Genomic DNA, 26,786 nt, shown 5'->3' on the forward strand with positions numbered 1-26,786 from the left:
TTAATTGTATTGTCAATGGTTTACTGTCTGTCTTCTTTCCTAGAATTTAAGTTCCATGAGGGTAACGACAATATCTGCCTGTTTCCAAATATAGTGCCTACAATCTAGCAATGGCTTGCAAATAGTAAAGGCTCCATAAGAAGTTAATAAATGAATAATGCCAAGGAAAGTCAAAGTTTTGTGATAATTTCAATTGAGTATATTGACCTCAATACAAGATCCAGTATATATAAAATATATAATTTGATTTTCAAAAATATATATATATACACTATAGGTTATACTATACCTAATTATGATTCAAATGCACAGTAGAAGACAATATAATAGAGTTTAAATTAGGTCTTATCTATTAATGATCATAAGGCAATAAAATAAGTGCAAAATTGACAAATACAGGATGAGACTAATTGGTAAATTCATGCAGTTATAGTCAGACTCTAAATGTATTCAGAAGAAACATCAAAATTAATAAAAACAGCATTTTATGAAGGAACAGAAAAGACAGTTTCCCAATACTCTAACAGAAATACCTGTGCATTGCAAAGATTGTGGCAAGTAAGGGAAAGGAAGAAAATCACACGTTTCAGTGGTAAACTTGCTAAGACCTGGCTATAACGAGTGAGGGAAAAGGATAAAGGACTTTAAGATTCTATACAGTGAGAATAAGAAGTCACTAAAGAAATGTAAAATTTGGGGATATTATGAGGGTAAAGGTAAAGAAGAAATAAATTTAGAAAGAAACCAAAGAAGTAAGAAATCTATGCAGAAATGTTCACTAGTGTGGGAGGCAGATTTCTAACATGGCCCCAATGACCTTTGCCCCCGGTGTTATTACCGTGCTATGTTACGCATGGCAAAAGAGATTTTGCAGATACAATTAACATTACTCATCAGTTGACCTTAAAACAGCAAAATTATCTGGGTGGCCCTAAGTTAATCACTCAAATTTTCCTGTCTTGTAGTAGAAGGGAAGTCAGAGAGCTCTAAGGCATGACAGGAATGCAACATGAGGGAGGTTCTACTGCTGAGAGGGAGGGCCTCCAAAAGTGTCCTCTAGAAGCAGACAGCAATCCTCAGCCAATAGCCATTAAGAAGACAAGGACTTCAGTTCTGTAACTAGAAGAAACTGAACTCCACTAATAACAAGGTTCAACTTGACAGTGGATTCTTTTCAGAGCCTTCAGATATAAACCCAACCTGTCCAGAGAACCCTGTCAAGCACATCCAGTCTTCTGAACTAAAGAACCATGCATGAGGTAATAAATGGGTGTTATTTTAAATGGTGCTTTGTTATGCAACAACAAAAACTAACACAACTGGGAAACACTAATGTACAGGTTTAAAAATCATCCCCACAGAAACCACAGGAACAGATGAGCTCTCCTATGGAAAGTATATCTGAAAAAGCCTTGACGGATGCCTACAGTTAGGGTGTTTTTTTAAAAATGACACTAATAGTCAGGTGCAGTGGCTGACACCTCTAATCTCAGCATTTTGGGAGCTCAAGGCAGGTAAATCACAAGGTCAAGAAATCGAGGCCACCCTGGCCAATATGGTGAAACCTTGTCTCTATTAAAAGAAAAAAAAAATTAGCTGGGCATGGTGGCACATGCCTATAGTCCCAGCTACTCGGAAGGCTGAGGCAGGAGAATCACTTGAACCCAGGAGGTGGAAGTTGTAGTGAGCCAAGATCGTGTCACTGAATTCCAGGGTAAGACTCCATCTCAAAAAAAAAAACAAAAACACTAATAGTAAATGATTTAAAGTATACTCTGGCATCAAAAACATGAAAAAAATCCTCTAATGAAAATGTGGAAATAACCAGACAACAAACACTTCTGTCCACCTACCCATTTATTTACCCATTTCTACAAGACACTCTCACTCATATATACTCTGCCTTCTTTTTGAGTTTATTTCAATAATCTGAATAATTCTGTATCTATCTACCCTAATACAAAGACTTACTTTATAAAAGAGGAAAAAAAATACAAATAAGATAACTGAATTACCTCTGAAAGTTTATTTGCAATATCTGAAAGAATGGACTTTAATCTCATAGTCCTAAAACTAAATTTCCTTTAGTGCCTATTATGCTACTTTGAACCTCCTTAACTTTCTAAATATAAACTGATTTATTATCATTCCTATCAGTAACATTTTGCCTGAAATCTTCATGAAGTTTGTTTCTTTTCTCCTAAGCCTTGTCTTATAATGGTATTTAATCAAATAAGAAGAAAAAAAAAATCATTAATCACATAAAAGCTGGCGCTGAGTAACATCCATTAATCAAACAAAAGACAACCTCATCTGTGCATAATTAATAACTGTTTTCTCACTACATCAAAGCCCATCGCCTTTCCACAAAATTTTAATCACTTTTCAACATATTATCATCAACTTAATTATTTTTGAACACAAACACAAAAAGTTAGAAAACTAAGGCAGGTTTAAAGCTTCCCCAGTTATTACTTATTAAGATTTGGTAACCCCAAAAAATTCCAAGAAAATGAGCCACTCATGCAACTAACACAGAATTCATCTTTGGAAAATCTTATAAGAACTGATGTAATTATTTAGCTTTTGAATGATTAAAAGAGAAACTTAAAGCAATACTACACAGATTTAACCAAACATCAAAGTTATCAAAGGCTTACCAGCACATCAGTCAACTAAATACAGATGGGGTTTAGGGTCCTGTGTGTGATTAAACCAGCTGATCATGCAAAGAGACCATAGTTATGAAACATTTCGGCACAAGAAGTGTAAAAGAAAAGCTCAATTCTTTTTAGTTTGGTTTTGTTTTCATAACTCATCAAAATGGAAATTCACCTAAGTTTTAAGCATTTAGCCACTAGCAGAATAATTTTATTTCATTCTCCTTGCTCTCCCTTGCCATTGTATTAGCGACTAAAGGAAGTTTTTCCTAACTCTCAGAACAAGAATATGTTCACAATTACTTGTACACAAACTGAATAAAATAAATCTCATGCCAGGTGAGAAGCAAAAGGTTGCTGGACCCAGCATTTCACCTGACATTGTATGTTTTATAGATCTGCAGGAAGGCACTGCTACCCTTTTTTAGGGGTTTTAGGGTGGGGAGCTTTCAAAAGAATTACAAATGTACAAGGCCTCTCCCCAGACTAAGTAAATTAGAATTTTTGACAGTGGCCTACTATAAAAGGGCAGAACTGTACTGAAACTTTTTTACTTCTTTTAATAATCAATTCATATTTTAAAGTTTCAATGACCTTTTGTGGTAAAACAGTTCAAAGTTTACTAAAATTTTGTTTTTTTCTTTTCTTAAAAAAATTTTAAGGCATCCTTTTGGTAGATGGATGGACTCTCAGCACACCGCTTTTACAGTTGCACTTTTTAGACAGTGAAATTGTACTAAGTGTACATATATAAGTATATATACACATACATACATATAGATACATATTTCTTTTAAAGGCAAAAAAAAAAAAAACCCACATGATTTAGAACTATTTCTAAAGGTTGATAAACCTAATTTTGTACAAAAGTAAAAATGTTCTAGTTTGTTGCAAATTTTTATTTTGGTGTGGTTCACAAGGATACTGGAATCTGGGCCACATTTCAGATCTTCAGAAAATATAAACTAGCTCCTATCTTGAATTATATAGGGAACAGTCAGGAGGCCTTTTACACTTGCCTACCCCAGTTATGAAAGCCTTTCTGTTCATTCACTCTAATAAGACTTTCCTATATTTTAGCTACAGTTCATCTCTCAGAAAAGTTTATCATCTAAAAGTGTGTATTGTCTCCGGAATTATTTCTGTCATTAAAGAGAAACCACACATCCCCCAATCTCCACTGGTAATAATAGTATTTCCTTCTCCAGACAACTTATCATTTATTTCAAATAAATCAAATGACAACAAACTTCATGCCCATTTTAGAAACAAGAGAATGCTGTTTTAATTTTTTAAAGGTTTATTTCTATCTTCTACCCCTATTATCACAAAATGTGCCATACAAATGAGGACACAGAGTCAGAGCTGCATTATTCTTAAATGGGGAACCAACTATGAAGTATCATGGCGAAGCATGGCAGCTTTCAGATTAAAGGTTACTAGGCCATAGTCAATTTCCAATTAATACAGGTCAGTAGAGCTGACACTGGTAAAAATGTAAATAAAAAAATAATCTGTTTTGCTTGTTGAATTATCTGTTTGCTCGCTGAATGTAGATTGTGATTTGTACTAAAAAAGCAGGTATACTAAGTAAAGGTCAAGCACAAAACAATTCATATGTGCAAGTATCTACTAAGGTGCAAAAATAACTAGGTGCTATAGATCATGCAAAGGACTACACATTTTGAGCTAAGAGGGAATCATCTTGTCCACTGCCCTTATTCCAGAGACAAGGAAACAAGAGAAGACAGAACTCTCAAGCCATGTAGCAAGAACAGGGCTAGAACCCATAACTTCAGAGTTTACAGCTTCACACTACCACTTTAAACTTACAGAGTGTATGTACTACCTACAGATGAAAGGTAACATAAGTTTGTCAGCCAAAGGGAGATAGATACAATGAGCCATCAAAAGTTTCCTGGAAAATGTTCATTATGAAAAAAACTATGCATGGATTTCAATTTTTCACCAAAACAAATTCACACCAACTTTTATAACATGTCTGAACAGGATCTAGTTTGAGGCACTAAGAAGGATAAGATATTAGTTTGAAAAGAGCCCCTATCAGAGCAATATTAATTCTGTTAAAACTAAAGCAAGAACAAACATCAACTTTATGGTGAAGCTTGGGTAAAAGAATGGTGAAATCACTGATGCTTCAGGAAAAGTTTATGGGGATAATGTCCCAAAGAAATCAGCAGTTTACATTTTGAGACGAGATAAAATGATGTTGGAGATGAGGCCCACAGTGGCAGACCACATAAATTTTCAAGGAAGAAATTAATCTTGTCCATGCCCTAACTGAAGAAGACCAACAATTAACAGTAGAAACAAAAGCCAACACCACAGACATCTCAATTGGTTTGGCCTACACAACTCTGTCTGTAAAATTAAAGTTGAGCAAACTTTCCACTAGACTGGTGCCAAAACCACTATACCCAGATCAGCTACAGACAAGAGCAAAGCTTTCAATGCAAATTTTAAACAAATGGGATCAAGATCCTGAAGCATTTCTTCTAAGAATTGAGGCAAGAGATAAAACATGGCTTTACGAGTACAATCCTGAAAATAAAGCACAACGAAGCAATGACTACGAAGAGGCGGAAGTGGTCCAGTCAAAGCAAAAGTGAACCAGTCAAGAGCAAAGGTCATGGAAACAATTTTTTTGGAATGCTTAAGGCATTTTGCTTGTTGACTTTCTGGAGGACCAAAGGACAGTAACATCTGCTTATTATGAGAATGTTTTGAGAAAGTTAGCCAAAGCTTTAGTAGAAAAATGCCCGGGAAAGCTGCACCAGAAAGTCTTCCACCATGGCAATGGTCCTGCTCATTCGTCTCATCCAACAAGGGCAATTTTGCAAGAATTTCAATGGGACATTATTAGGCATCCACCTCTAAGGTCCTAATTTGGCTCTTTCTGACCTCTTTTCATTTCCTAATCTTAAAAAAATCTTTAAAGGGCACCCATTTTTCTTCAACCAAAAAAGATTACATTGACACGGTTAAATTCGCAGGACGCTCAGTTCTTTTTTAACCCTAGTCTCCAGGACTCCAGACACCCTCATTCTTCAGGAATAGATTAAATGAGTGGTATCATCATTCACAAAAGTGTCTCGAACTTGATGGAGCTTATATTGAGAAATACAGTTTACATTTTTATTCTTAGGCTTTAATTCCATTCTCCCACAAGCTTTTTGAAGTCCCCTTGTATATGTTTGATGTAGTTTGACTCTGTGTCCCCACCCAAATCTCAGCTTGAATTGTAATCCCCACATGTCAGGGGAGGAACCTACTGGAAGGTGATTGGATTATGGGGGCAGCTTCCCCCCCACGGTGTTCTCGTGATACTGAGTTCTCACGAGATCTGACCATTTAAAAGTGTGGCACTTCCCTAATTTGTTCCCTCTCCTGTGGCCATGTAAAACGTGCTGTGTTTCCCCTTCACCTCCCCAGCCACACAAACTGTGAGTCAGTTAAACCTCTTTTCTGTACAAGTTATCCAGTCGCATGTAGTTTTTAATAGCATTGTGAAAACGGACAAAGACAATGTTCAATACTACCAATAATTTGTAATAAAAGCTTAGGGTTTTTTGCTCTTCCTAAGATCTCTGAAGACAAAAGTTGTAGTGTTAATGATTACGAGCACAGACTTTGTAACCAGACAGCCTGGGCTCAGCTGCTGAGCTGTCATTTACTAGTGCTGTGACCTCATACAAGTTACCTGGCCTTTGTATGCCTCAGGTTACTCACCTATAAAATGGAACTAAATGCACCTACTTTAGAGATCACTGTGGAAAATACACGTTGAGCACCCCAATCCACAATCCAAAATACCCCAAAATCTGAAAATTTTTGAGCACCAACAAGATACAAGTAGAAAATCCCATCTCTGACACCTTTGCTTTCTGATGGTTCAATGTACACAAATTCTGTTTCATGCACAAAGTTATGTAAAATATTGTATAAAATTACTTCCAGGCTATACATATAAAGTATACTTTTAAAACATAAATGAATTTCATGTTTAGAACTGGGTCCCATCCCCAAGATGCCTCATTCAAATATTCCTAAATCTGAAGGAATTCAAAATCAAAAACACATCTGGTCCTAAGTATTTCATACAAGGGATACTCAACCTCTAAATAATTTAATACTTGTAAATAATTAAGACAGTGCCAGTCACATAGTGATTGCACAAATATTAGCTAAACTGTCTCTCTATACATAGATTCCCTGGGCTTATCAGAGTAATCATCACTAAGTTCTCGAACTACTTATGCTCAGTAAGCTACAGCAGACGTAGTAAACAGAGAAATAACAATATTGCCCTTACAGAGTTCACAACAAAATTCCTGAAACCATGAAACTAGATTCAAGTCTTATTTCCACTTCTAATTCCTGGAATATTGAGAAATTAGATTTCTGAGTTTACCCTTCTCTGACATGGATACAACAAAGCCTGTCATCAGCACAGCTGTAGAGATTAGACAGTAAGCTAAATTCCTGGGAACAGCTTAGACCACAAAATACTCCAAAGATTTGTACAGAGAACGTAAGACTTACTGTTCAGAGTCATAATAGTCCATACGCTTCTTCTTCTTATTGTAAGCTGCAACTCGAAAGGGAACTATTTCCAAGGTGATTAAACCAGGGGCCATTGTCAGCACTTTGGCACCATGACTTGGCTCATAAAGATCCTTCCCTGTTTCTGGATGAGGCATGCCGGCAGGGTCTCGTCCAACAATGTAAAAGTTGGCTCCTGCAACCATCCGTGCTCTGCAATGCCACTGGACCTAGAATAAAAGTTTCATTTTAGATAAGTATGCTTTTATGACTATGTACTTAAAAGTAGTAAGGGAATAATAAATGCATATGCTTTTCATATAATCATTATCAGTAGGAAATCTCAAGAAATTTAAATGTTATCGTCTTGGGAAGCAAAAAACAAAACAAAAAACAGAAACAAACCTGCCCCAAACCAAAAGATTAAAAGCATAAAGATTTGTGGATACATATGTGTATATATGTTTACTACTTACCTACTTATAAGATAAATGTAAATCCATATATGTTTCTAGATGTTTGATTTTACACAACTACCAGATGCCATTTATACAGCTCAAAATCTAATCTGTGAGGTTAGAAGTCAGGATAATGGCTGACCCCTGGAGGGAGGCAACTGCAAGGAGCTTCTGGAATGATGGTAAGACTCTGTTTCTTGATCCAGTATCTGGGACTGGTAATTAGCACGTGCTCACTGTAAAAGTTCATTGAGCTACGCAAACACTTACAATTTAGGAACTTTTCTCTATATTATACTTTAACGGGTTAAAAAAATCCTGTTGGACAAAAAAAAAAGTTATGTAAGTACTTAACCTGGTACTGAGAAAATCATAGAAATAATATAACTAATATATAACTAATTATATAACATATGCCAATACTAGCTAAAACAAACAAACAAACAAAAAAAGATTGGTTGTGAGTAAATGGCCATGTTGCATCCAAAACTGGCCTTGAGGCCTGTAGTTTCAGACCTAGTAAGACCTATTACTAAAAAATAAAAATTAGTCTAACATCTAGAATAATGCAACTTTAGAATTTAAAGTGACAGTAAGAGATCATCTCTAGTTCAACATTCTCCTTAAAATCTGAAGAAGGTAAAGCCCCCCAAAGGTTAAGTGAAGGTAAAGCCCCCCTAAAGGTTAACTTGGCCAATACAGTTTAGGATAAAATCAGGCCTAGAAATTTGGTCTTAGGTCCCTTTCAGTGTAAGACTCCATTATTTGGTAATTTATATAACCATCACTGTTCTATACTAAAAGAAGGTATAAATGATGACCACTTAAATAACCAAATCACCTTTTACTGATTTGTTTTCATTTTATTTCTCTTGATAATTTCCTATATACCAGATACTTATCTATTTATCAACATAGTTTAGAAAGTGCAATAGTAAGAGAGCAATTCCATACCTCACACTTAAACTGTTCATCCTGCGGGGTTCCAACTTTTAAAATTGTTTCTACTGATGTTCCCCTGCATGTTTTCAAACAGTATACTTATGTTGCTTTGACTGTTTAATTTTACATAGTTTATAACATAGACATTATTTCTACATCACTTAGATTTGCTACCATATTAGAATATTTAATGAGGTTCTTATTCCCCAATAGGTACAGTGATATCAACATTTTTGGTGAAATCAATATTCATCTGTGAAGTGAGGATTATAATAGTATTTAACTCATAGAAGTTTAAGAAAATTAATAAATGAAACATGTGAGGACTTAGAATAATACCTGGTACACAGTAAGTAGACAATAAATATTAGCCATTATGATGTCTACTTTAATCTCCTTTTTGTACAGCTATTTTTCCCAGATTTAATGACTGCCTTGATTTTTTCCACTTGCTTAGTTTTCCCAGGTTTCTATGTACCTCGCTCTAACCTTCTTTGTGAGCACACAGTTTAACATAATTCCCATGTTCCTTGGGGTGTCACCATATGACTCAGAACTGACCCAGGAAATGACTGCCAGTTATATGCAGCTCTTTCAATTGTGGCCCATTTAAAAGCCCCCTGGCACTTGTCTAGTTCCTAGAACTCAGAAGGAACTATCACAGTTCTGAATGAACAAGATGGCAAAGTATGATGCCATCAGATGTCTGTTCCCTATATATAAGCTACTACTTCTTCCAACAACCCTCAGATTCAGCTCTTCACAAAAATTTTGGTCATTCCCCTCTGTCTACATAGAAGAAAGACACAAGACCTCTTAGTTCAAACTCCTGTTATCAAGGGTTCAGTCAGAATGTTATCTTCAATTAATCACTCTGCAACTCTACTTAAATGGTAAATCCTTTCTGCCTCATGCAAATTAAAATTAGAAGCTGCTTACATGGAGTTACACTAAAAGGGCAGTCTAAGTTTTCTGAATTTCAGTGAACCTAATTTGCTAATTAAATATTTATGCCTATCATTCAAGTACCCAAAAGTCAATAATCTGGAAATGTTTGACTTAATTTTAATATGTAAGGAAGCTCAGATAATTTAACCCAATTCCCTTTGTCCTTTTAAAACCAGAGAGGAAACTGGAGCTCAGAAAAATTAAGCACCTTACCAGGGGGTAGAGCATATTGGTGGCAGTGGCCAGTTCTAATTTCTAGTCTTGTACAATTACTAGAAAATTTAATTGCTTGACTTCTTCTAGATGTTATATGAGTAAGTTAACAAACATGAGTCAACATTCTCTTGCAGGTGACTTGAATAATTTTCATTTACATTCTACCAAATGGTTCTCCAATGAGAATACTTTTATTTGAACAGACATGAATAAACAGAACACATGAAACTCTTCCAAGAACACCTATTTGTGAGACAACTTATAACCTACTGAAAAGTTAATATGCTTTATCATCAAGACAATGTAAGCCAGCCTTCATCAATGGTGTATGTGGTTAAGAACAGACCTTAGAGTCAGGCTGCCCTAGATTTGAGTCCTAGCTTTGTCCCTTACTGACTGAGTATCCTTAAGTTCCTTACATAAATGTAGTCTTCTGATTTATAAAAATCAGAATGATAATGCTTAACACCAAAGGTTGACAGAAGATTTGAAAGCACTCAAGATAGCACCTGGCCCTCAATAAGTAACAGCCACACATATCGATGCTGTTACTATTATTATGTGAAACATTTCCTGCGAAACTCAACTGAATTAATTGCTTCTTAACCAGAGTTTCCAAAGAAAAATCATTCACTCTCTGAAAAAGATGACATGCTGACTATAAGATGGGTGCTGAAAACCAGTGACAGCTGCCTGCTCATCTCTCCAACAGACTTATGTCAAGATGTATTATTTATCGTTATATGCCCAGTGGTAGCATGGTGTCTGGGATATTTAATGCATACTTTTGAAAGAACACAGGGATGATTTCCAAAGGTTTTCTATAAAGCTCTCTAAGAAAATGTAAGTTGTGCATGGTGGCTCATGCATGTAATCCCAGCACTTTGCAAGACTGAAGCAGGAGGACTGCTAGAGCCCAGGAGTTTAAGATCAGCCTGGGCAACATAGGGATACCTCATCTCTACCAAAAAAAAAAAAAAAACAAAGCCAGGCATGGTGGCTCTTGCCTGTAGTCCCAGTCCCAGCTACTCGGAAGGTTGAGGTGGGAGGATTACTTGAGCCTGGGAGACTGAGCCTGCAGTGGGTGGAGATGGCACCACTGCATTCTAGCCTAGGTAACAGAGGAAGACCCATCTCATAATAAAAAAGGGGAAAAAAAAATAGGTAAATGGCCAGCGTCACAGCAAATGACTCATTTTTGGCTTTACTTGTATCTACCAACCAAATAACGTTATTTTCTGATTATAAAAGTAACTTAAATCATATGTAGTAAACATGTCAGTTTCCTTTACAAGTGATTTCTCTTTGTCCTGATCCCACTGTTCCTTAATAACAGCCATCTTACTCTCAGTTTGCTTTCTCAGCCTTCATCGCTGCGGCCTGGGTATCCAAGCAAATAATGGAACCTCTGAGGAAGTCTGCTGGGAGGTTTCTGAAACACTTTCCCTCCCTAATAAAATTCTCAACTCATTATTCTGAAAATGTCTTTACTTCACCTCTACTGTTTAGAGATATTTTTGCTTGCGCATAGAATCTAGATTAATATGCTTATATTACATTAATCTTAATTTTCTTTCATTTTTATTTTTTATCTCTTAAATATGTTATTCCATTGCTTCTGAGAAGTCAGTCACCATTCCTACTATTTCTGGGTATGAAATATTCCCTCTTCTCTCCCCCACCCACCTCTTTTTCTATTTATTGTTAACTTTCAGCAAATTGACTGTGTGCTTAGGTGCGTTTTCTTCAGATTTATCTAAGATTCACTTGACTTCTTAAATTTGTAGGTTGATATTATTCACCAATTTAACCATTATTTTTTCACATCTTTGTATGCCACATTCCTCTCCTTCCCTACTTCTTTCAGAACTCCAATTATATGTATACTAAACAACTTGATACTGTCCCCAAGTCCCCGAGGCTCTGCTCATTTTCTCATCTTTTCTTTTGCAAAATTACTATATTTTAAGCCTTTAACTATTGTTCATTATTTAAAGGCATCCTATAATAAATTTCCCCCTTTTTCAAATAACTTTTACTGATCTGTCTTCTAGGTGAATGAGCTTTTCTTCTGCCAACTCTAGTCTGCTTTTAAGTCAGTCACTCAAGTAAATTTTTTCATTTCAGATACTATGTTCTTTAAGTCCTTGAATTTCCTCTTTAAAAAATTTTTTTCATTCTTCTGATATTCCCCATCCATAGGACTATATTTTTTTTAAGACATTAATGCTCCTATTCAAAATCAGCATCATCTCAAGGTATGTTTTTAGTTAACAGTTTTTAGTCTAGATTAGAAATCACATTGTCCTACTTCTTCCAGTAATTTACTGTATGCTTCCAGTAATTTGCTATTGTATGCTGGACTTGTGGATGATTTAAGGAGTCTGAATTGTATTGTTTTCCTTTAAAGTGTGAAGACTTAATTCTAGCAGGCAGGTTATTTACAGGCACTTCTTCTCTTTTTGAGGCTTGACATTAGCCCTTGTGGGGCAGGTGTAGTCTAGCCTTTTGTGTCAATCATCAGTCTTTTGCCTCTCAATTCCAAATTCACTCTCAGTACATATTCTGAGGTAACAAATTAAACTTTTAAGCATTTCCCCTTAATGCCATACTCATACACTTTACAATGAGTATGGCATTAAGTTTTATCAGTAGAGGACTTTAAAAAGACACCGTAGAAGAAAAAGGGTTCCCTTCCTGGTCCTGATAAGCTGCATTTTGCTTTCTTGTTCCTGCTCTATCATCTGTCAGTGGTGACTGTATATGGGAATATCTAGGTATTCTATGCCAGCAGCAAGCACGATGCACACAGTTCTTCACCGATCTCAAAGCCTTTGAGCCCAGTGACCATTTTACTGTGGCCCTGCTAATCCAGACACTAGTGCACGCCTGTATCCTCTCCACTCCTATAAATGCTCAGCATGTCTTGACTGCTTCAGCAGCTCCAAACTCTCTGCTTCCTTACCTCAACAGGACCACTGTCCTCTACTTGGGTTCCAACTGCATGTGCAGAGCTCTGGAAATTGTCTCCAGGCAGAGAACCAGGGCAAAGACGGGGTCCACTCTGTGTGTTTTCCATCTCTAAAGGATCATGTTCCTGCATTGCCTATTTGCCAATACTTCTAAATGGGTGTTTTACATACATAACATTATTACTGTTTTCAGCAAGAGGTCAAGTCCAATGCATGAGGGCAAAGCCAAGTATCAGTTACTCCATCACAACCACAGCAGAAATCAAAATATATTTTGAAAGAGGCAGCAGCAGCATTTTTGTAGATAGATCAGGCATGCAGTATAACAAAGAGAGGAGTCAGTCATGACTCCAAGATTTTTCAGTGACGATTCCAAGATTTTTCAAAGCACTGTAATCAATTTAGATGAGGAGGGGCTATGGATAAAGCAGATATGAAAGGGGTAAAATGAGGCAGTTAACATTTTAGGTAAGTTTGAGCTATTTGATAATTCAAGTCTCAGGTGGCTGGATATATGGGTTTGAGGTTTAGAAAAGAGATGTGAATTAGAGAGAGACTTAAGCAAAACAGGAAATAGAGAAGGTATTTAAAGCCAGGAGACCAGACAAGATCATTACAAAGGACAGTATAGATACAGAGGAGAACAGAATCACCATACTGAGATGTAAGACATGAAGAGATCTGATTATTTCCTTAAGAAAAAGGATGGCTCTGACTCCAGGGTAAAAATACTTAGCCCTCAGCACAGTAAATGGCACAGGTCAGTGGTTTGGTTTCCAAACTCCTGTCCTAGAACAAGTGCTAATTCTTAAACTTTTCAGCAATCTTTTGATAAATATTTTAGTTTCATTTTGTTTTTAAATACGGTTATTTGGGAAAATCAAAATAGTGTCAAACAAATGTCATTCTTCCATATAAAAATAAACATTTTAGATGTAAAAAAAAAAAAAGAAAAGAAAAGGATGGCGAAAAACCATTTAACTTAAGACTTTAGCTACACATTATCAAATCGCTTACCCAAAAAGTGTAAACTGTCAAATAACTTGCAGATCATTTCAGTTTTATCACTCAGAGTGTGAGAGTGTAAACTGATACAGTCTTTTTTAAAAATAATTTTACATTACTATCTCAAGTTGGATATTTGCATTTCACAGGATCCAGAAATTCCATTCCTAGAAGAAACTTTTACTCACATGCACAAAAACACACCCAATAAAAAAGGAAGTAACATAAATACTTAACAATGGGAAACAGATAAATTGTGGCATATTTTCAGAATGAAATACTATGTTACATATATATGACATATATATGTCACGCACAAGCACATGAATCTTAGTAACATAAGTGTACCCATAGTGCCATAAGTGATAAAAGCAAGTCCCAAAACACAATATAAAGTTGGAAGCAAGAAAAGCAAAGCAATATATCATTTAAGCATACATACATGAAATAAGACTGTGTATATGAGTAAAGATAGGGAAAAAATACAAAATTCAGGACAGAGATTACCTGGGGTGGGGGTAGGTGATGGGAATGGCAGCATAAGAATGGGATTGGTAGAAGCACTTGCTAGGCAGAAGTCACACTTATCAGCTTAGGAGCAATTCTATGTTGTTCATTAAATAGTTTATTGTTTCTGAGACAGAGTCTCACTCTGTCACCCAGGTTGGAGTGCAGTGGTACAAAAATGGCTTATTCCAGGTTCAGCCTCCCGGGCTCAGACAATCCTCCTGTCTCAGCCTCTCAAGTAGCTGGATCACAGGGATGCGCCACCATGTCCGGCTATTTTTTATTTTTTGTAGAGACAGGGTCTTGCCATGTTGCCCAGGTTAGTCTAAAGCTCCTGTGCTGAAATGGCCCTCCCACCTTAGCCTCCCAACGTGCTAGGATTACAGGTACCTGGCCATTAGTTTTTAAAAATAGCAAAACATAATCAAAATTAAAAAGGACAATTAATTCATGAGCTAATGACAGGGTATCATGTACCAAAGATTATAATTAATCCAATTTTGTGCATCTGAGGTCCATGCAAGATACTTTTAGGAAATAATATTAATTTACATTCTCACCACGTTTTAACTTTTTCCAAGTAAATGGTAGCACATTTTATTAAGGTTCAAATTTACTGACAAAATTAACAAGATATGTTATTTACATATCATTTAAAATAAACCCAAACAAAGAAATACATTTCCTACAACTTAACTCATATTTTACCTAATTTGGTTCATAGGGTTCCTAATTCACACTGCTTAAATGTATTTCAAAGAAATACATGATTTCATGTATTGAAATGTAAATGAATCACAAGATTTTGTATACATTATACAAGCTGGAAAGAAAATTAAAAGATGGCTAAATTTTGTAAAATATTCACAAGATCTAAAATTTCCACAATATTCTAAACATAGTTTTAAAGTTTTTCTATAATGTTTTACTTTTCCTTCTTTTTTATATTCTACTGGCCTTGACTAAACACTAAACATAAATACACTTCTTTAGACAGACAGACTTCAATTTCCAGTTCCTTGACCAAAGAAATCTACTGGCTGAAAAAGACATGTTCCCTAAAGACAACTGCTAAAATCAAAAAGTGAGAAAAAAACTAAAGGAAAAAAATCCAAACTTTTACACTGTATTTTATTCCCAAGCATTAATATGGTATACATATGCTGATCTTTTTTCACTAGGCTTAAAATAAACTAAAAGAATTAAAGGAAAAAATATCTCCAGTAATATGATTCTTTTTGTCATCAATAAAGCCAAGAAGATGCTCATCCAACATGTCAATTCAATGACCACATAAAAGTTGCATTTAAAAGCAAACCAAAAATTAGAGGAAATAGGTGGAGCAAATAAGGATTGTTTTTCTCTATATACTTCCAATCTCCTACAAATTGTTTTTATGATAAAGTGAGGCAATTAAAGCAAACAAAAAGGAGAAACAATAGGAAGTGAACAGTGAGTTAACATTTTTAAAATAAAACTACTAACATAAATTTATATGCTGGTATTAACTCTATAGAAAGAATAATCTACATGCTGGTACCATGAAACTAAAAAGTTACATAATACGCATTACTTTATATGTCTTTAAAATATTCTTATCACCCAAAATAGCACAACTGTTGCATTTTCTGGAAGCTGTGGTGTTTCCTGGACTTACTGACATCAGTACACAGACACCCTGGCTTAGGAAGTGTGCTTCTCTCTTTATCTTGTCAGTCACAAACTTTCAAGTTTCCAGCACTTAAAAATCAGTGACAAAGCAGGCATGTGAGTGTACAGTGATTACCTTTTTAGACAATATTATACTACTTTGCTCTGCTTATGTGAAAGAAAACTGGGTATAAGATATCTAAAAGGCAAGATTTTGATAACATGTCAAAATATTCAAGCAGTTTCAATTCCAGAAATATTGTGAAGCAAATATGCAAAAAAGTTCATTTCAGTATTTATTACAGGGTTGTCAAAAGACAGAAACTAACCCAAAGATCCTTCAACTGGGTGTTATTGAATTAAATTCCTAAACAGCAGGGAACTGTACCATCATTAAAATCAAAGATCAATATTTATATTAACGTAAAAAGGTATTTGTAATACAGGAAGTTTAAGAAGCAGTTTAACAACACCAAATACATATAGAAATGTTGGGGAGAAATGAAACAAACGTTCTAGGCCTTGATCTCTATCACAACCATCAAGCCCTAGAGAATCTGATTTTGGAAAATCACTCGTTGAATTCGCTTACTAGTAAAATGACGGCAGACATGCAACTCAAGGAAGAGGAGGAATGAGAGTGATGAGACAGGTCTTACACTCCTGAAACAGAATAATGAAATCCCCAATGTGGACCTGATTCACTATGTGGTACAAAATTTCCACACTGCCTTGTTCAAGAAAATGAAAAAGCAGGGGAGGATAGGAGGATCAAATTTAAATAAATAATACTGAGGTTCCACAATCATCTCTTTTTACCTTTAGACATGGTTTAAGAATTGTCTTATCAAAATGGAAGGCAGAATATGGGCTACTAAAAATAAATAATTGTACTTGAAATAAACAGATATTTGTTTCAGAATTTCCTTCCCAAGGATATTCATGGGGCTAAGGTTTACTCAAATTTTTACCTAATTTCCATAATGTGAGTTATACAAGTAAGAATTAGTGAAGTTTTACCACCCAATAGTAAGAATAGGAGAGTAGTTCCTGGTCCAAATTAAAGTCAACACTTTAAAAACACATATATATATCTATGAAAATTTTAATTCTATAATGGCTTCTCCTTGCTATCCATCATAGGTTAATTAAGATATCACATGACTAATAGGTCAATGATCGCTGATGGATAAGAACCTCAGTTCCATATCTCCACATACATTTGTAATATAAAATTCTTCAGAATTAGAATTGTTCTCAATTCATCCCAATATGGCATTTATCTAGAAGTTTCTTAACCTCTTTTAATTCATGCCCCTTTTTATAAACCTAAAAGTCTCATTTCTTCCAAATCCATTTGAAAATAGTATCTCTCACTCATCTCCCACTTCCACATCTGGCAAAGACTTTGGTAAATTTTATTTTCAGTAGTTGCTAAAACAAAAACAAATTAAAAACCTACTTTTCAAATTTGAAGTTACATTATAAAATTATAAAATGGACTATTACACTGCTTACATATACCACTACCATTAAACCATTCTCTCCCCACACCCAGCGGTTGATAAATTTCAACGTTCCAGAAGTCTGGCAGATTAGGTATATCATATTTTCAATTTTTCTGAATTAAAAATACTGACAAGAATAAATTGAACATTTAAGTCCCACTTAAGTGGCTTATTTCTTTATAGCTTCACACCAAAATCTGCATTTATTTAAGTGTATTTAAATTTTATTATAGTCAACATTCTGTAAGGTCAACTTTATACACTCAAAAGGTTTATAAAAGAACGTCAGGCACAGAAACTATTTTTTTTTTAGTAAATGTTTGAACGTTATTTCCTAGACTGTTAAAAATGTGTTTGTTTTAATGCTATAAAAATTCTTTAGGCATTACCCAGGGCCTCAGTGTAAATTTAAAAAAAAAAATTTTTTTTAAGAGTAAATAAATAAATAAATAAAATTCTTTAGGAAGTCAAATGCATTACCTAATTTTGCTGTGTAAAAAATCTACACTTTAATTAATCTTAAGAATTTCATATTAAAATATTCCTTATCTTGGTTGTACATTATCAAGAAAGTATTAACACACTTTCTTGAAATTCTTAAACTATAGTGACCTGCTCTTGACTTTCCAGAGATAGGAATTATTTTAAACTCCTCAAGCTGACTGGGAGAATCTAGACAGGCAAGTGAAAGACAAGGTTCATCATCCCGTCATACAGATTCCTGGCACTGTGGCTTTTGGTCTTCTTTGTATTAATACAACTGACATTCTAAGTGCTTCTGTTATATTCTATCACTCTGTACTGGTACTGAACACTGGTCTCATGAGTGTCACATTTCTGGTTTGCAATACAAAAATTATGAAATTTACTTAGACGTTTCATACTTCATCTTGTAGGAGAGAATTAACTATACCTTACAAAAACTCTTGTCATACCAAAAGAGCCGAAAGGGAGTCTAGACGATGCAATCTGAATTCTTCATTGGGTATATGAGGCCCAAGACAAGACATACAGAATTTCCCCAAAATTTCCTTTATCTTTAAGGATAATGTTTCAATCTCCAAAAAGATATACCTCAAATGTAAGAGGTGTATTTTTTCAGAACAATCAGTAACCAAACTAATTTTATTCTTGGAACTGACCTTGCCCTGGCTGAGCTCAGACCCCCCAGTCAGGTGAGAACAGTATCAGCCGTCCCAGAGTGGGGGCTCGGAGTGGAGACAGCAAGCCTGGCAAGGCTGAGCGTCCACCTCCCCTTCTTGCCTCCCAGACCTAGGGGCCCTCAAAAGGCTCTCTGCCCTCCCACTGATTAGAAAACAGAAGAAAGCAACCATGATGATAAGGTACTGGAAACTATTTCATGTGGTCCTTCACTAGGGTGAGAAGTTAAAATAGGTAACAATTACCAAGCTCTTCCTAATATGCCACTGTACAAAATGTTTTATAAATATTTAATGTTTATAGCAAATCAATAAGATAGTTATTATTCCTGTTTTACAAATAAGAAAACAGGGACTTGGAGAATTCAAATAACATATCCTAGCTGCAGAATTAACTAGTGAAGGACCAAGTCTTTGGACCTGGATTTGTGCAACCCCAAAACCCACACATTCCTATTCATCCTAAGCTACTGATACTGTGTCAAGTACGTTTAGGAAAGAAACTGTATAGATTATCTAGCTGGGAAATCAGGAAAACCTGAAAAATCAGAATAACAGACAATACCTGAGTGTGATGCAGCTTTAGTAAGAAACAAGCAAGAACGAATTCTGAACTGAAAATCTATCAAGAGAAAAAAATGACATCTTTTTCCCTATGAAAAGCAATCTATCACCTGCAAAACCTGGTGTTTCCTAATGAAATAAGTCCAGTTCTCAAGACAAATATAAGCTAAAAGTATAAAACAGACTACAGGGATCCCCCAAATTACTTTCAAAGTAAATCAATACACTCTAAATATATTTGTGACACAAGCCCACAACTGCTTATTCAAAATTCTGAAATCTAAAAACCCAGGTTCGTAACTTACTTGGTAGCAAAACCTGATCAAAACTAAGGAAGTTTCCATTGGTCTTTTTGCTGATATTTGTGAGAAAAATCACTCACTTTGCTACAGGAATATCAATGTGCTTTAACATGGGGGTACCATCCCAGATCCATCAGGGGAATTAATACATAATCCTAAAAATTTTGATAAGAGATTGTGACTGTGTCATACTACTCAAGAAACTTTGGAACAAGATAAATGAGAAGACAAAATTGTCAAAGACTCCCAAAGATAGTCAAAGGTACAAATAAAACTTAGGTGTCTACAGCTTGTATAATTAGACTCAGATCTCAAGAAGCAACATCAGTTGCTAGAGCTATTGGACATGTGTAGAGGGAAGAACAAGTTTATATCCTAACAGATGCCCTACTCCCAGCTGCAGATACTGGTGTAAAGCACAGCCTACTTAAAACAAGCACACTGGCATCCATGTCAGACTGTGCTCTATTGCCCCTAGTGAAGGGCATCCGCTCGCTTACACAGAATCAGTTTCTTTTATAGAGTCATTTAACAATGCATGAGTATCTTTCATGGCAAAGGATAATCTCCACCTCCAACTGCATTTTCCCCTAAATTCAACTGATAATCCTCATTTTGAAACAGTGCCATTTTGGGTTCTTCATAAACCCAGGATATAGCTGTTAGTAGCATATATCCACATTTTCAAATACAGCTTACCTTTGACACTTTCATGTCACAGGTCTTAGAAAGCATTATTTTCCTTTACAAAAGGATAAATGAACTTAGTATGGACTTAGTATGCAGTGAGACGAGACAAATAGAATTTCCTACACAGTCAATTAATACCTCACAAAGACAAAGTGTGTATCTATAACACCATTTTAGCATTAGAAAGTTAACACTCCCTCCACATTCTCGCCTCCTCCATTCCTGAAACGGAATTTAGGAAGCAAGCCATAAAATCTTTACAGACTGGAAAATCAGGAACATCCTGTTGATAACCAAATAGGCTTAACAGCTGCTCATGGTTCTGAAAAGCACTCGTGCTAAGGAAACAAATCTGGTACCAATACCTTCTAAATGACCTACAGAAAACGATTAAAGGAAGAGTCATTGTTTTCGTTTTATTATTAGTTGGCAAATAAGCATTACTGACAGACTTTTTCCTGATGTCACTGGAAATGCTACAAAAATGAGGGTGCTTTTTTTATTACAAAAAATTCTTCACTTACGGCTGCAAATAAGCCAAATAAGTTAAACACACAAGTTAGGCCCTCGAGAAAAAGATACTTTTCCTAAGCAGCTCAATCCAACAGCCTAAATACTGCCAGGCCAAAAACATTAAAACACTTCATGGTCTGAAATATTAAGGTGTTTACTAGAATTTCTAAAGCTTATTCTTCACACATTCAGAAGTTAAAAACCGCCTTTTGCTCAGGCATCAGAGCTGGGCTTTCCTGGAAGGAACCACAACTCTTACACTCACAATTCACACTCCAGACAGAGATGTAGAGGCAGACACAGCTTTAATGTGCCTCTTAGTCTCCCTAGAAAACCCGGGAGCTCTGCAGGAACCCAGAACAACTAACTTCTTGGCCTTCCCTCCAAATGCCAAAGCACAAAGCGACTTTGAGGTTTCTTGGCAGCAAGGAGCCCCAGAAGGAAAAACAACAGACAGGCCCAAGTTTCAGTCCCAGTTCTGTGTCTCTCCTTGACCTAACACTAGTCAGGCTCCTCTGAGTACTCTAAGTCTTGACCTTCAGTGTCCATCCTTATCAGGCCTGTACTGCCCAACTGTAGCAAAAATCTCACCAAGTTTGTTTATTGAGAATCCTGTATTTTCAGCATCTGCTCACCCTCATTATCTGATTAAATTCCTTATCTCCCACCCACCTCCCAGGTATCTGATCATCCTGGCCTGCCTTCAGCAAGAATCCCATTTATCCCAGAATCCCCTACTTTCAATGTTTCCTCTCAGTAATTTTCCATCCACTTACCTCCACCCTGTCCTTGGCTATGAATCCCCACCTGTCCATGCTGTATTCAGAGTTGAGCCCAATTCTGTACTGAAGTCTTTTTTTCGCCTGTTGCAGTATTCCCTGAATAAAATTCTGTTTTTATTACTTTAACCACTGTACAGCTCTGGTCTTCTTTGACAGATGACAGTTAAGTCATTTAGCCTCTCTGAGCTTCAGTAACCTCACTGGTAAAACAAGAATAAAACCTTCCTCACCAAGTTGTGGAGTAACATAATGCATGCAAAGCAGCTATGCAGTGAGTGACACATGCATAGGCACTCATAAAATAGGTATTTTACATTTCTTTATATTATTAGCTTTACCTGTTATTAAACACCAAAGGATATCCCAAATCAGGCCTAGGACACATGCTCTGACATGAAGCCTATTGGGTGGTAGGTCATCCCAGGCTCCCTGCTATCATCAAAACTCTAAGACTTCATAGACTTAAGAAGCAGCCTTGAAATATAGATAGTTCCTTTGATGTGGGGGCTAGAATCCTAGAAATGCTGAGAATTTGCAGCAAAGTAGTTTTTTAAAGGCAGCCAATTATATTAATTACCACATATTGTCATGAGCCAGGCAACGTATTAAATGATTTACATTGATCCGATTTGCTCCTCTCAACAACAGAAACATGGGCAGATATTACCAATACCATGAGTCAGGTAATGTAAGAATACAAAGATTAAGAATATGTATTATACAAAGAATATCACAATTCACAAATCTAGGCTCTGAATAAAAAAAAGTAAGTTTGTTTATTTGGAAATTCCGCCTCTAACAAATGTTGCCAGGGCCATCCTAACTCACTGCTTTGGAACTCTTACAGGATATTGTAAGAATTTATTTCTAGTCTTTTCAAAAAAGATGTGGCTACATATTTTAAAAAAAATATTTTAATGTTATATAATATTAAAAATTATGTGAAATTATAATACAAAGCTCTGGAGCCAGATTACTTAGGTTGAGATTTTCTCTCTACCATTTACTACCACTACGTGATCCTGTACATAGTTTAACCTCCCTACTTCAAGCTCCTCATCTGTGAATTTTGAATAACAATAGTACCTACCCTCTTCGTATTATAAGGATTAATCCTTATAACTACTTACTGTGCACTTACAACAGTCTAGAGAAGTCTCCAGAAGTTTAACCTGAGATTACAAAGCAGCTGGTGGCAACCCAGGCCCACAACTGTGCCTGAACTCCTCGACAACAGTCTTGTATTATTTCCACTAGACCAGGCTCTTACGGGTGGTGAGCAGAGTTGAATCTGAGGCCAGGGAAGGACTTGCTGCAACGTGCAGACTGATAGGGTTCAGGACACAGTCCCCCAGAATATAGCACCTTGGCATTGGAGAAAACAACAGAAGAAAGCAAGCCACTCTCAACTTCCCCTGAGGCAGACATAAAACCTAGTGGATCTTCCCCTGAAGTAGGTCATAAGACACTTATTCCAGAGGTGCCTACCCTATACCTTCAGGAAAGGAATGCGCCTATCTCTGAAAACACAAGGACACAAAGAAGAATCTAAACAAATAGGCTTTGCCCAGCTCCCCTCTTTAACAAGGACCTAGAACTCCGGAACTGGGACAAGATCAATGTTGTTGGAGTTGTGTCTGCAATGTGGCTAGCAGTTACAAGAGGAGCTTGTGGCATACCTTCCAACCACACCCAGCCTTGTCTGCAGAGAACAACCCCTCCTTCAAACTGAGACCAAGATTCACAACAGCAAGTGAAACCTCTCCCAACCTTTCCTTTCTCAAGGCTGCCCCTAACATCCAGGGAACATCCCTAACGAGGAGGAGAGGATGTCGTATATGCTAAATGTTTGGAACAGGTCTACACAGCAGAGAAAAAGCAATCGCATGGTGACACTAGCTGTGTTAGTAAGAGTGGCTTTAACACTGCCGCAGTGAAAATCTTACAAGCCATCTACCTCAGTTGGTCCGGCATACATCATGGGAGATGGGAAGATGGCCACCACAGTCGTCTCAGGATTCAGGACTCCTTCCTCCAAAACTGCAGCATGCTGCTTCATACGCCACATCAAAGGAACATCATCATCCTTTGTCCAGCCACCCAGAGGGTGGAGGAGGAGGACGGGGCGCCGGTAGCCCCTCTCTAGAAGTTGCTTATGGGTATCCTGCATTAACAGGGCATGTCCATTGTGCACTGGGTTGCGTAATTGAAATGCAAATACAGCATCTGAAAACAGAATTTCCAGAGTTAGGAACAGCATGTTTCTAACAGATTACCTTCTAAAGGATAAGCAATTTTTCTCAAAACTTGATAGTTAGGATTAAGCAAACATATGCCCACTCAGAAATCAGAAAACTGGTTTAAAAAAAAAAGAAAGAAAGAAAAAGCATGTACTGCTTTGACCATTTACCCTAGGATAACATGACCTCTACTTCTACTGTACAGTATTAAGTAAATCCTACTTATCTGAGGATATGCAATATCACAGTCATGGATTTATAAGAATTACTTTCGTGCATTCATGGGAAACAACAGCAATCATCAGACTTTCTGGTCCTAACATCCAGGATCATCTGCTTACCATAGATACATATTTTGGGTCTGTGCCTCAGTTACCCACCAAATCAATCCCTCCAAAGGACCTAAGATAATGCTTTATTAAAGGAAACAGAAAGGTAGAGACAGATATTTGTAGTATGAAAAATTTACTTACTGTCCAAATATGCTCACTTACAAAGATTACTTTGCTTGACTAGAACCATATTTTGTTTAATGATCCAAGGTTGGAATTTTGGATTATAATTTAGCAACAACAATATCCCTTAAAACAATGAAAACTACTAGGCAGATGAAACTGGTTAACTCCCTATCTCCTGCTTACAACCCTGGCTTCATTCCTACATGGTGCTTGCTAGGAGACCTTTCTAATCCAGTTAAAGGAGCTCTGTATTTTGCTGCCCTCACAATACCTGACAAAGCATGATGCCATGCTGATCCAAGCTCGACTCAGACAGAGATACAGCCTCTCTCAACAATCTGTATGCCAAACAGTACATCTTAATCTATTTTCAATTCTGACCCTCTTCTATCATCATAACAAAAGGTATCACAGGAAGACAGTGGCATCCTACTTAACTGAGATTTTTTTCTGTTTTGCCACATCCTGTAAAATCCAAGATTTATAGCACGATCATTATTATTGGAAGTCCTCAAGTTACTTTTATACATGAACAGAACAGGGCTCATTTTCACAAAGGAAATAGCTGATATGACATTGGTACAAAGAACAGAAAAGTGTTAATACACAAGCACTTAAAATTATTTTGCTTTGGGATGGAAGGATAGAAACAGATCTAACATTTTTCTATTCTTCTGAATGTACTTCAAATTTTGTTTTACATATGGACATAAAAGATCCCAAAATATCCCTTTTGACCACTAGAACTACAGAATTCCCCTCCCACAAGATCAAGAATCAATTTTACTTCCTGACTGTATTATATTATAGTTAAAAAGACAGATGAAGAATATCTCCTGAACACAGAGGTATTAATATTCCTTCATAGGAGTATCAGTATTCTTTAATTCAGAGGTTTACTGCCTGATGTTAATCGGCCTACTCTGATTCTGGCCTAAAGCTCATCACTCAGTTCTCTCACCTCTCATCCTCTCACTTTACGCTGCCCATTCTTCACACAGCTTAAACCACAACATAACACTTGCTAAGAACTAATGAATCCTACAACTGGGCTGAAGTGAATCACTGCACTGGGAGGAGGTGGGGGGTTCTGGTCCAGCACAAGTCTGCAGCACCAGGGCCAAGGAGAACAAATGGAGACTGAGGTCAGGAGGGCCAAAGCCCAGAATACAGCCTCTTGGACTGGGAGACTGTTTACATACAGGAAAGTAGAGCCAGTAAGTCAATATATTGAGAATAATGAGAGCCAGGGTTCTCACTGTAGAAACAAGCAAGCATACATACAGAAAGGAGAATGGCTAGAACAGACTACACGGTATTGGATGAAAATATGAGTGTGATGTCATGATTTTAAGCTTTATAAACAGATACAAGAATACATACAAATTTAAGTGTACATATACACGTGTGTGTATATGTATGTGTGTATACATATGTGCACATCTCTTAGTTTTGTCTACTTTCTTTGTGTGTAGGACCATTGTTTGGTCCTATAAACAATGACTATCCAGTGGCAAGGAGCAAAACAAAAGCCCAAATTTTCACTTCTAAATACTGTTCCCCACTTATATCAACTAGAGCTCCTTGGCAAATGGCAGCTTTTTTAGCTGGGGCAGGGAAAGTACAACATGAGCTGGAACACGTTTTTGTACCATTAAGAAAGAAGTGCTCAATGAATAATGGGGACATCTGAAGAAGGCTCATCTGATAGACCACAATCTACACACTGGTGAATAAAGACACACTCTGACAACAGTAAGGACAGGCACCGCCCTCTCTGTCAAGTTTTTCTCTTTGTTGCATATATTTTTCCACAGCTATTATCAAACATATGACATTCGTATTCCACTTGGCCACTCTGGTCTAACCACCTGTTTCTGACATCTTGTGGTCCTCTTGGAGCCACAAGGCTTACTGCTGGGCCCTGTGAAATTCCTTCTTTACAGACTCATTCAGGAAGCTTATCCCGCACCTGGGTTCGATTACTGCACACAAACAGATGGCTTCTCTTAGCCACATCTCTAAGTCCTGCCTTCCAGTTCATCAGACAGACACATTACAAAAGCCATTTCAATACACATTGCTCATTACCTGCCTCTTTCCTCAATTCTTCTACCTTTCCTATTACTGTCGCATCTCAAGTGAAATTTGGGTCTGGCCCCCAATGCCTATTTCTTCTCCTGTCCTGCACATCTATGTGAAGAAACTTCCCACTAGAGCAAGTTCTCTCCCTTTCCTCTGGATTCCCTATCATCTAGTCCAGGAGTCAGTGCACTACGGAAACAAGTGAAGTCTGATCCTTTTCCTTTCAGCAAGTAGAACAGGAAAAAGAAAGTGAAGAAGGTTTTCCTGAGCATACATGTGTGACAGGAAAGGCAATGAAAACATCAGCATTCCCTGGACACAGGTAGGACAAGCCACAGGCCACTCCATCTAGTGATGTGGCCAGCAAGGACTGTCGTGGCACAGTGCAGAGCCACCCAAACTCTCCTCTTTCCAAGCTGAGCATCCAAAGAAAACTGCAGCTCAGCAAATAAATAAATGAGGTGATGAGCAGGACCGCGCTCCTAAATCCTAGTCACCCTCAGACTTCCAGAACTGGGCTTCGCATTCCAGCCCACAGCCAGAGCCCAGTATCCACCGCAACC

At 36.8% G+C, this 26,786-nt stretch overlaps 1 protein-coding gene across 1 annotated transcript in view; it reads right to left on the reverse strand.

Annotated features, from left to right (window-relative positions):
- Positions 1 to 26,786, reverse strand: part of PAPSS1 (3'-phosphoadenosine 5'-phosphosulfate synthase 1) — a 107,706-nt gene that overhangs the window by 10,371 nt on the left and 70,549 nt on the right. The window contains exons 10-11 of the mRNA XM_003929475.4: positions 23,398 to 23,666; positions 7,224 to 7,453 (exon numbers count right to left, since the gene is read on the reverse strand). Of these exons, the coding sequence (XP_003929524.1) occupies positions 7,224 to 7,453; positions 23,398 to 23,666 (499 nt within the window). The remainder of the gene's footprint in view (positions 1 to 7,223; positions 7,454 to 23,397; positions 23,667 to 26,786) is intronic.

The sequence above is a fragment of the Saimiri boliviensis genome, chromosome 3, assembly GCF_048565385.1.
Source record: "Saimiri boliviensis isolate mSaiBol1 chromosome 3, mSaiBol1.pri, whole genome shotgun sequence".
Lineage (NCBI taxonomy): Eukaryota > Metazoa > Chordata > Mammalia > Primates > Cebidae > Saimiri > Saimiri boliviensis.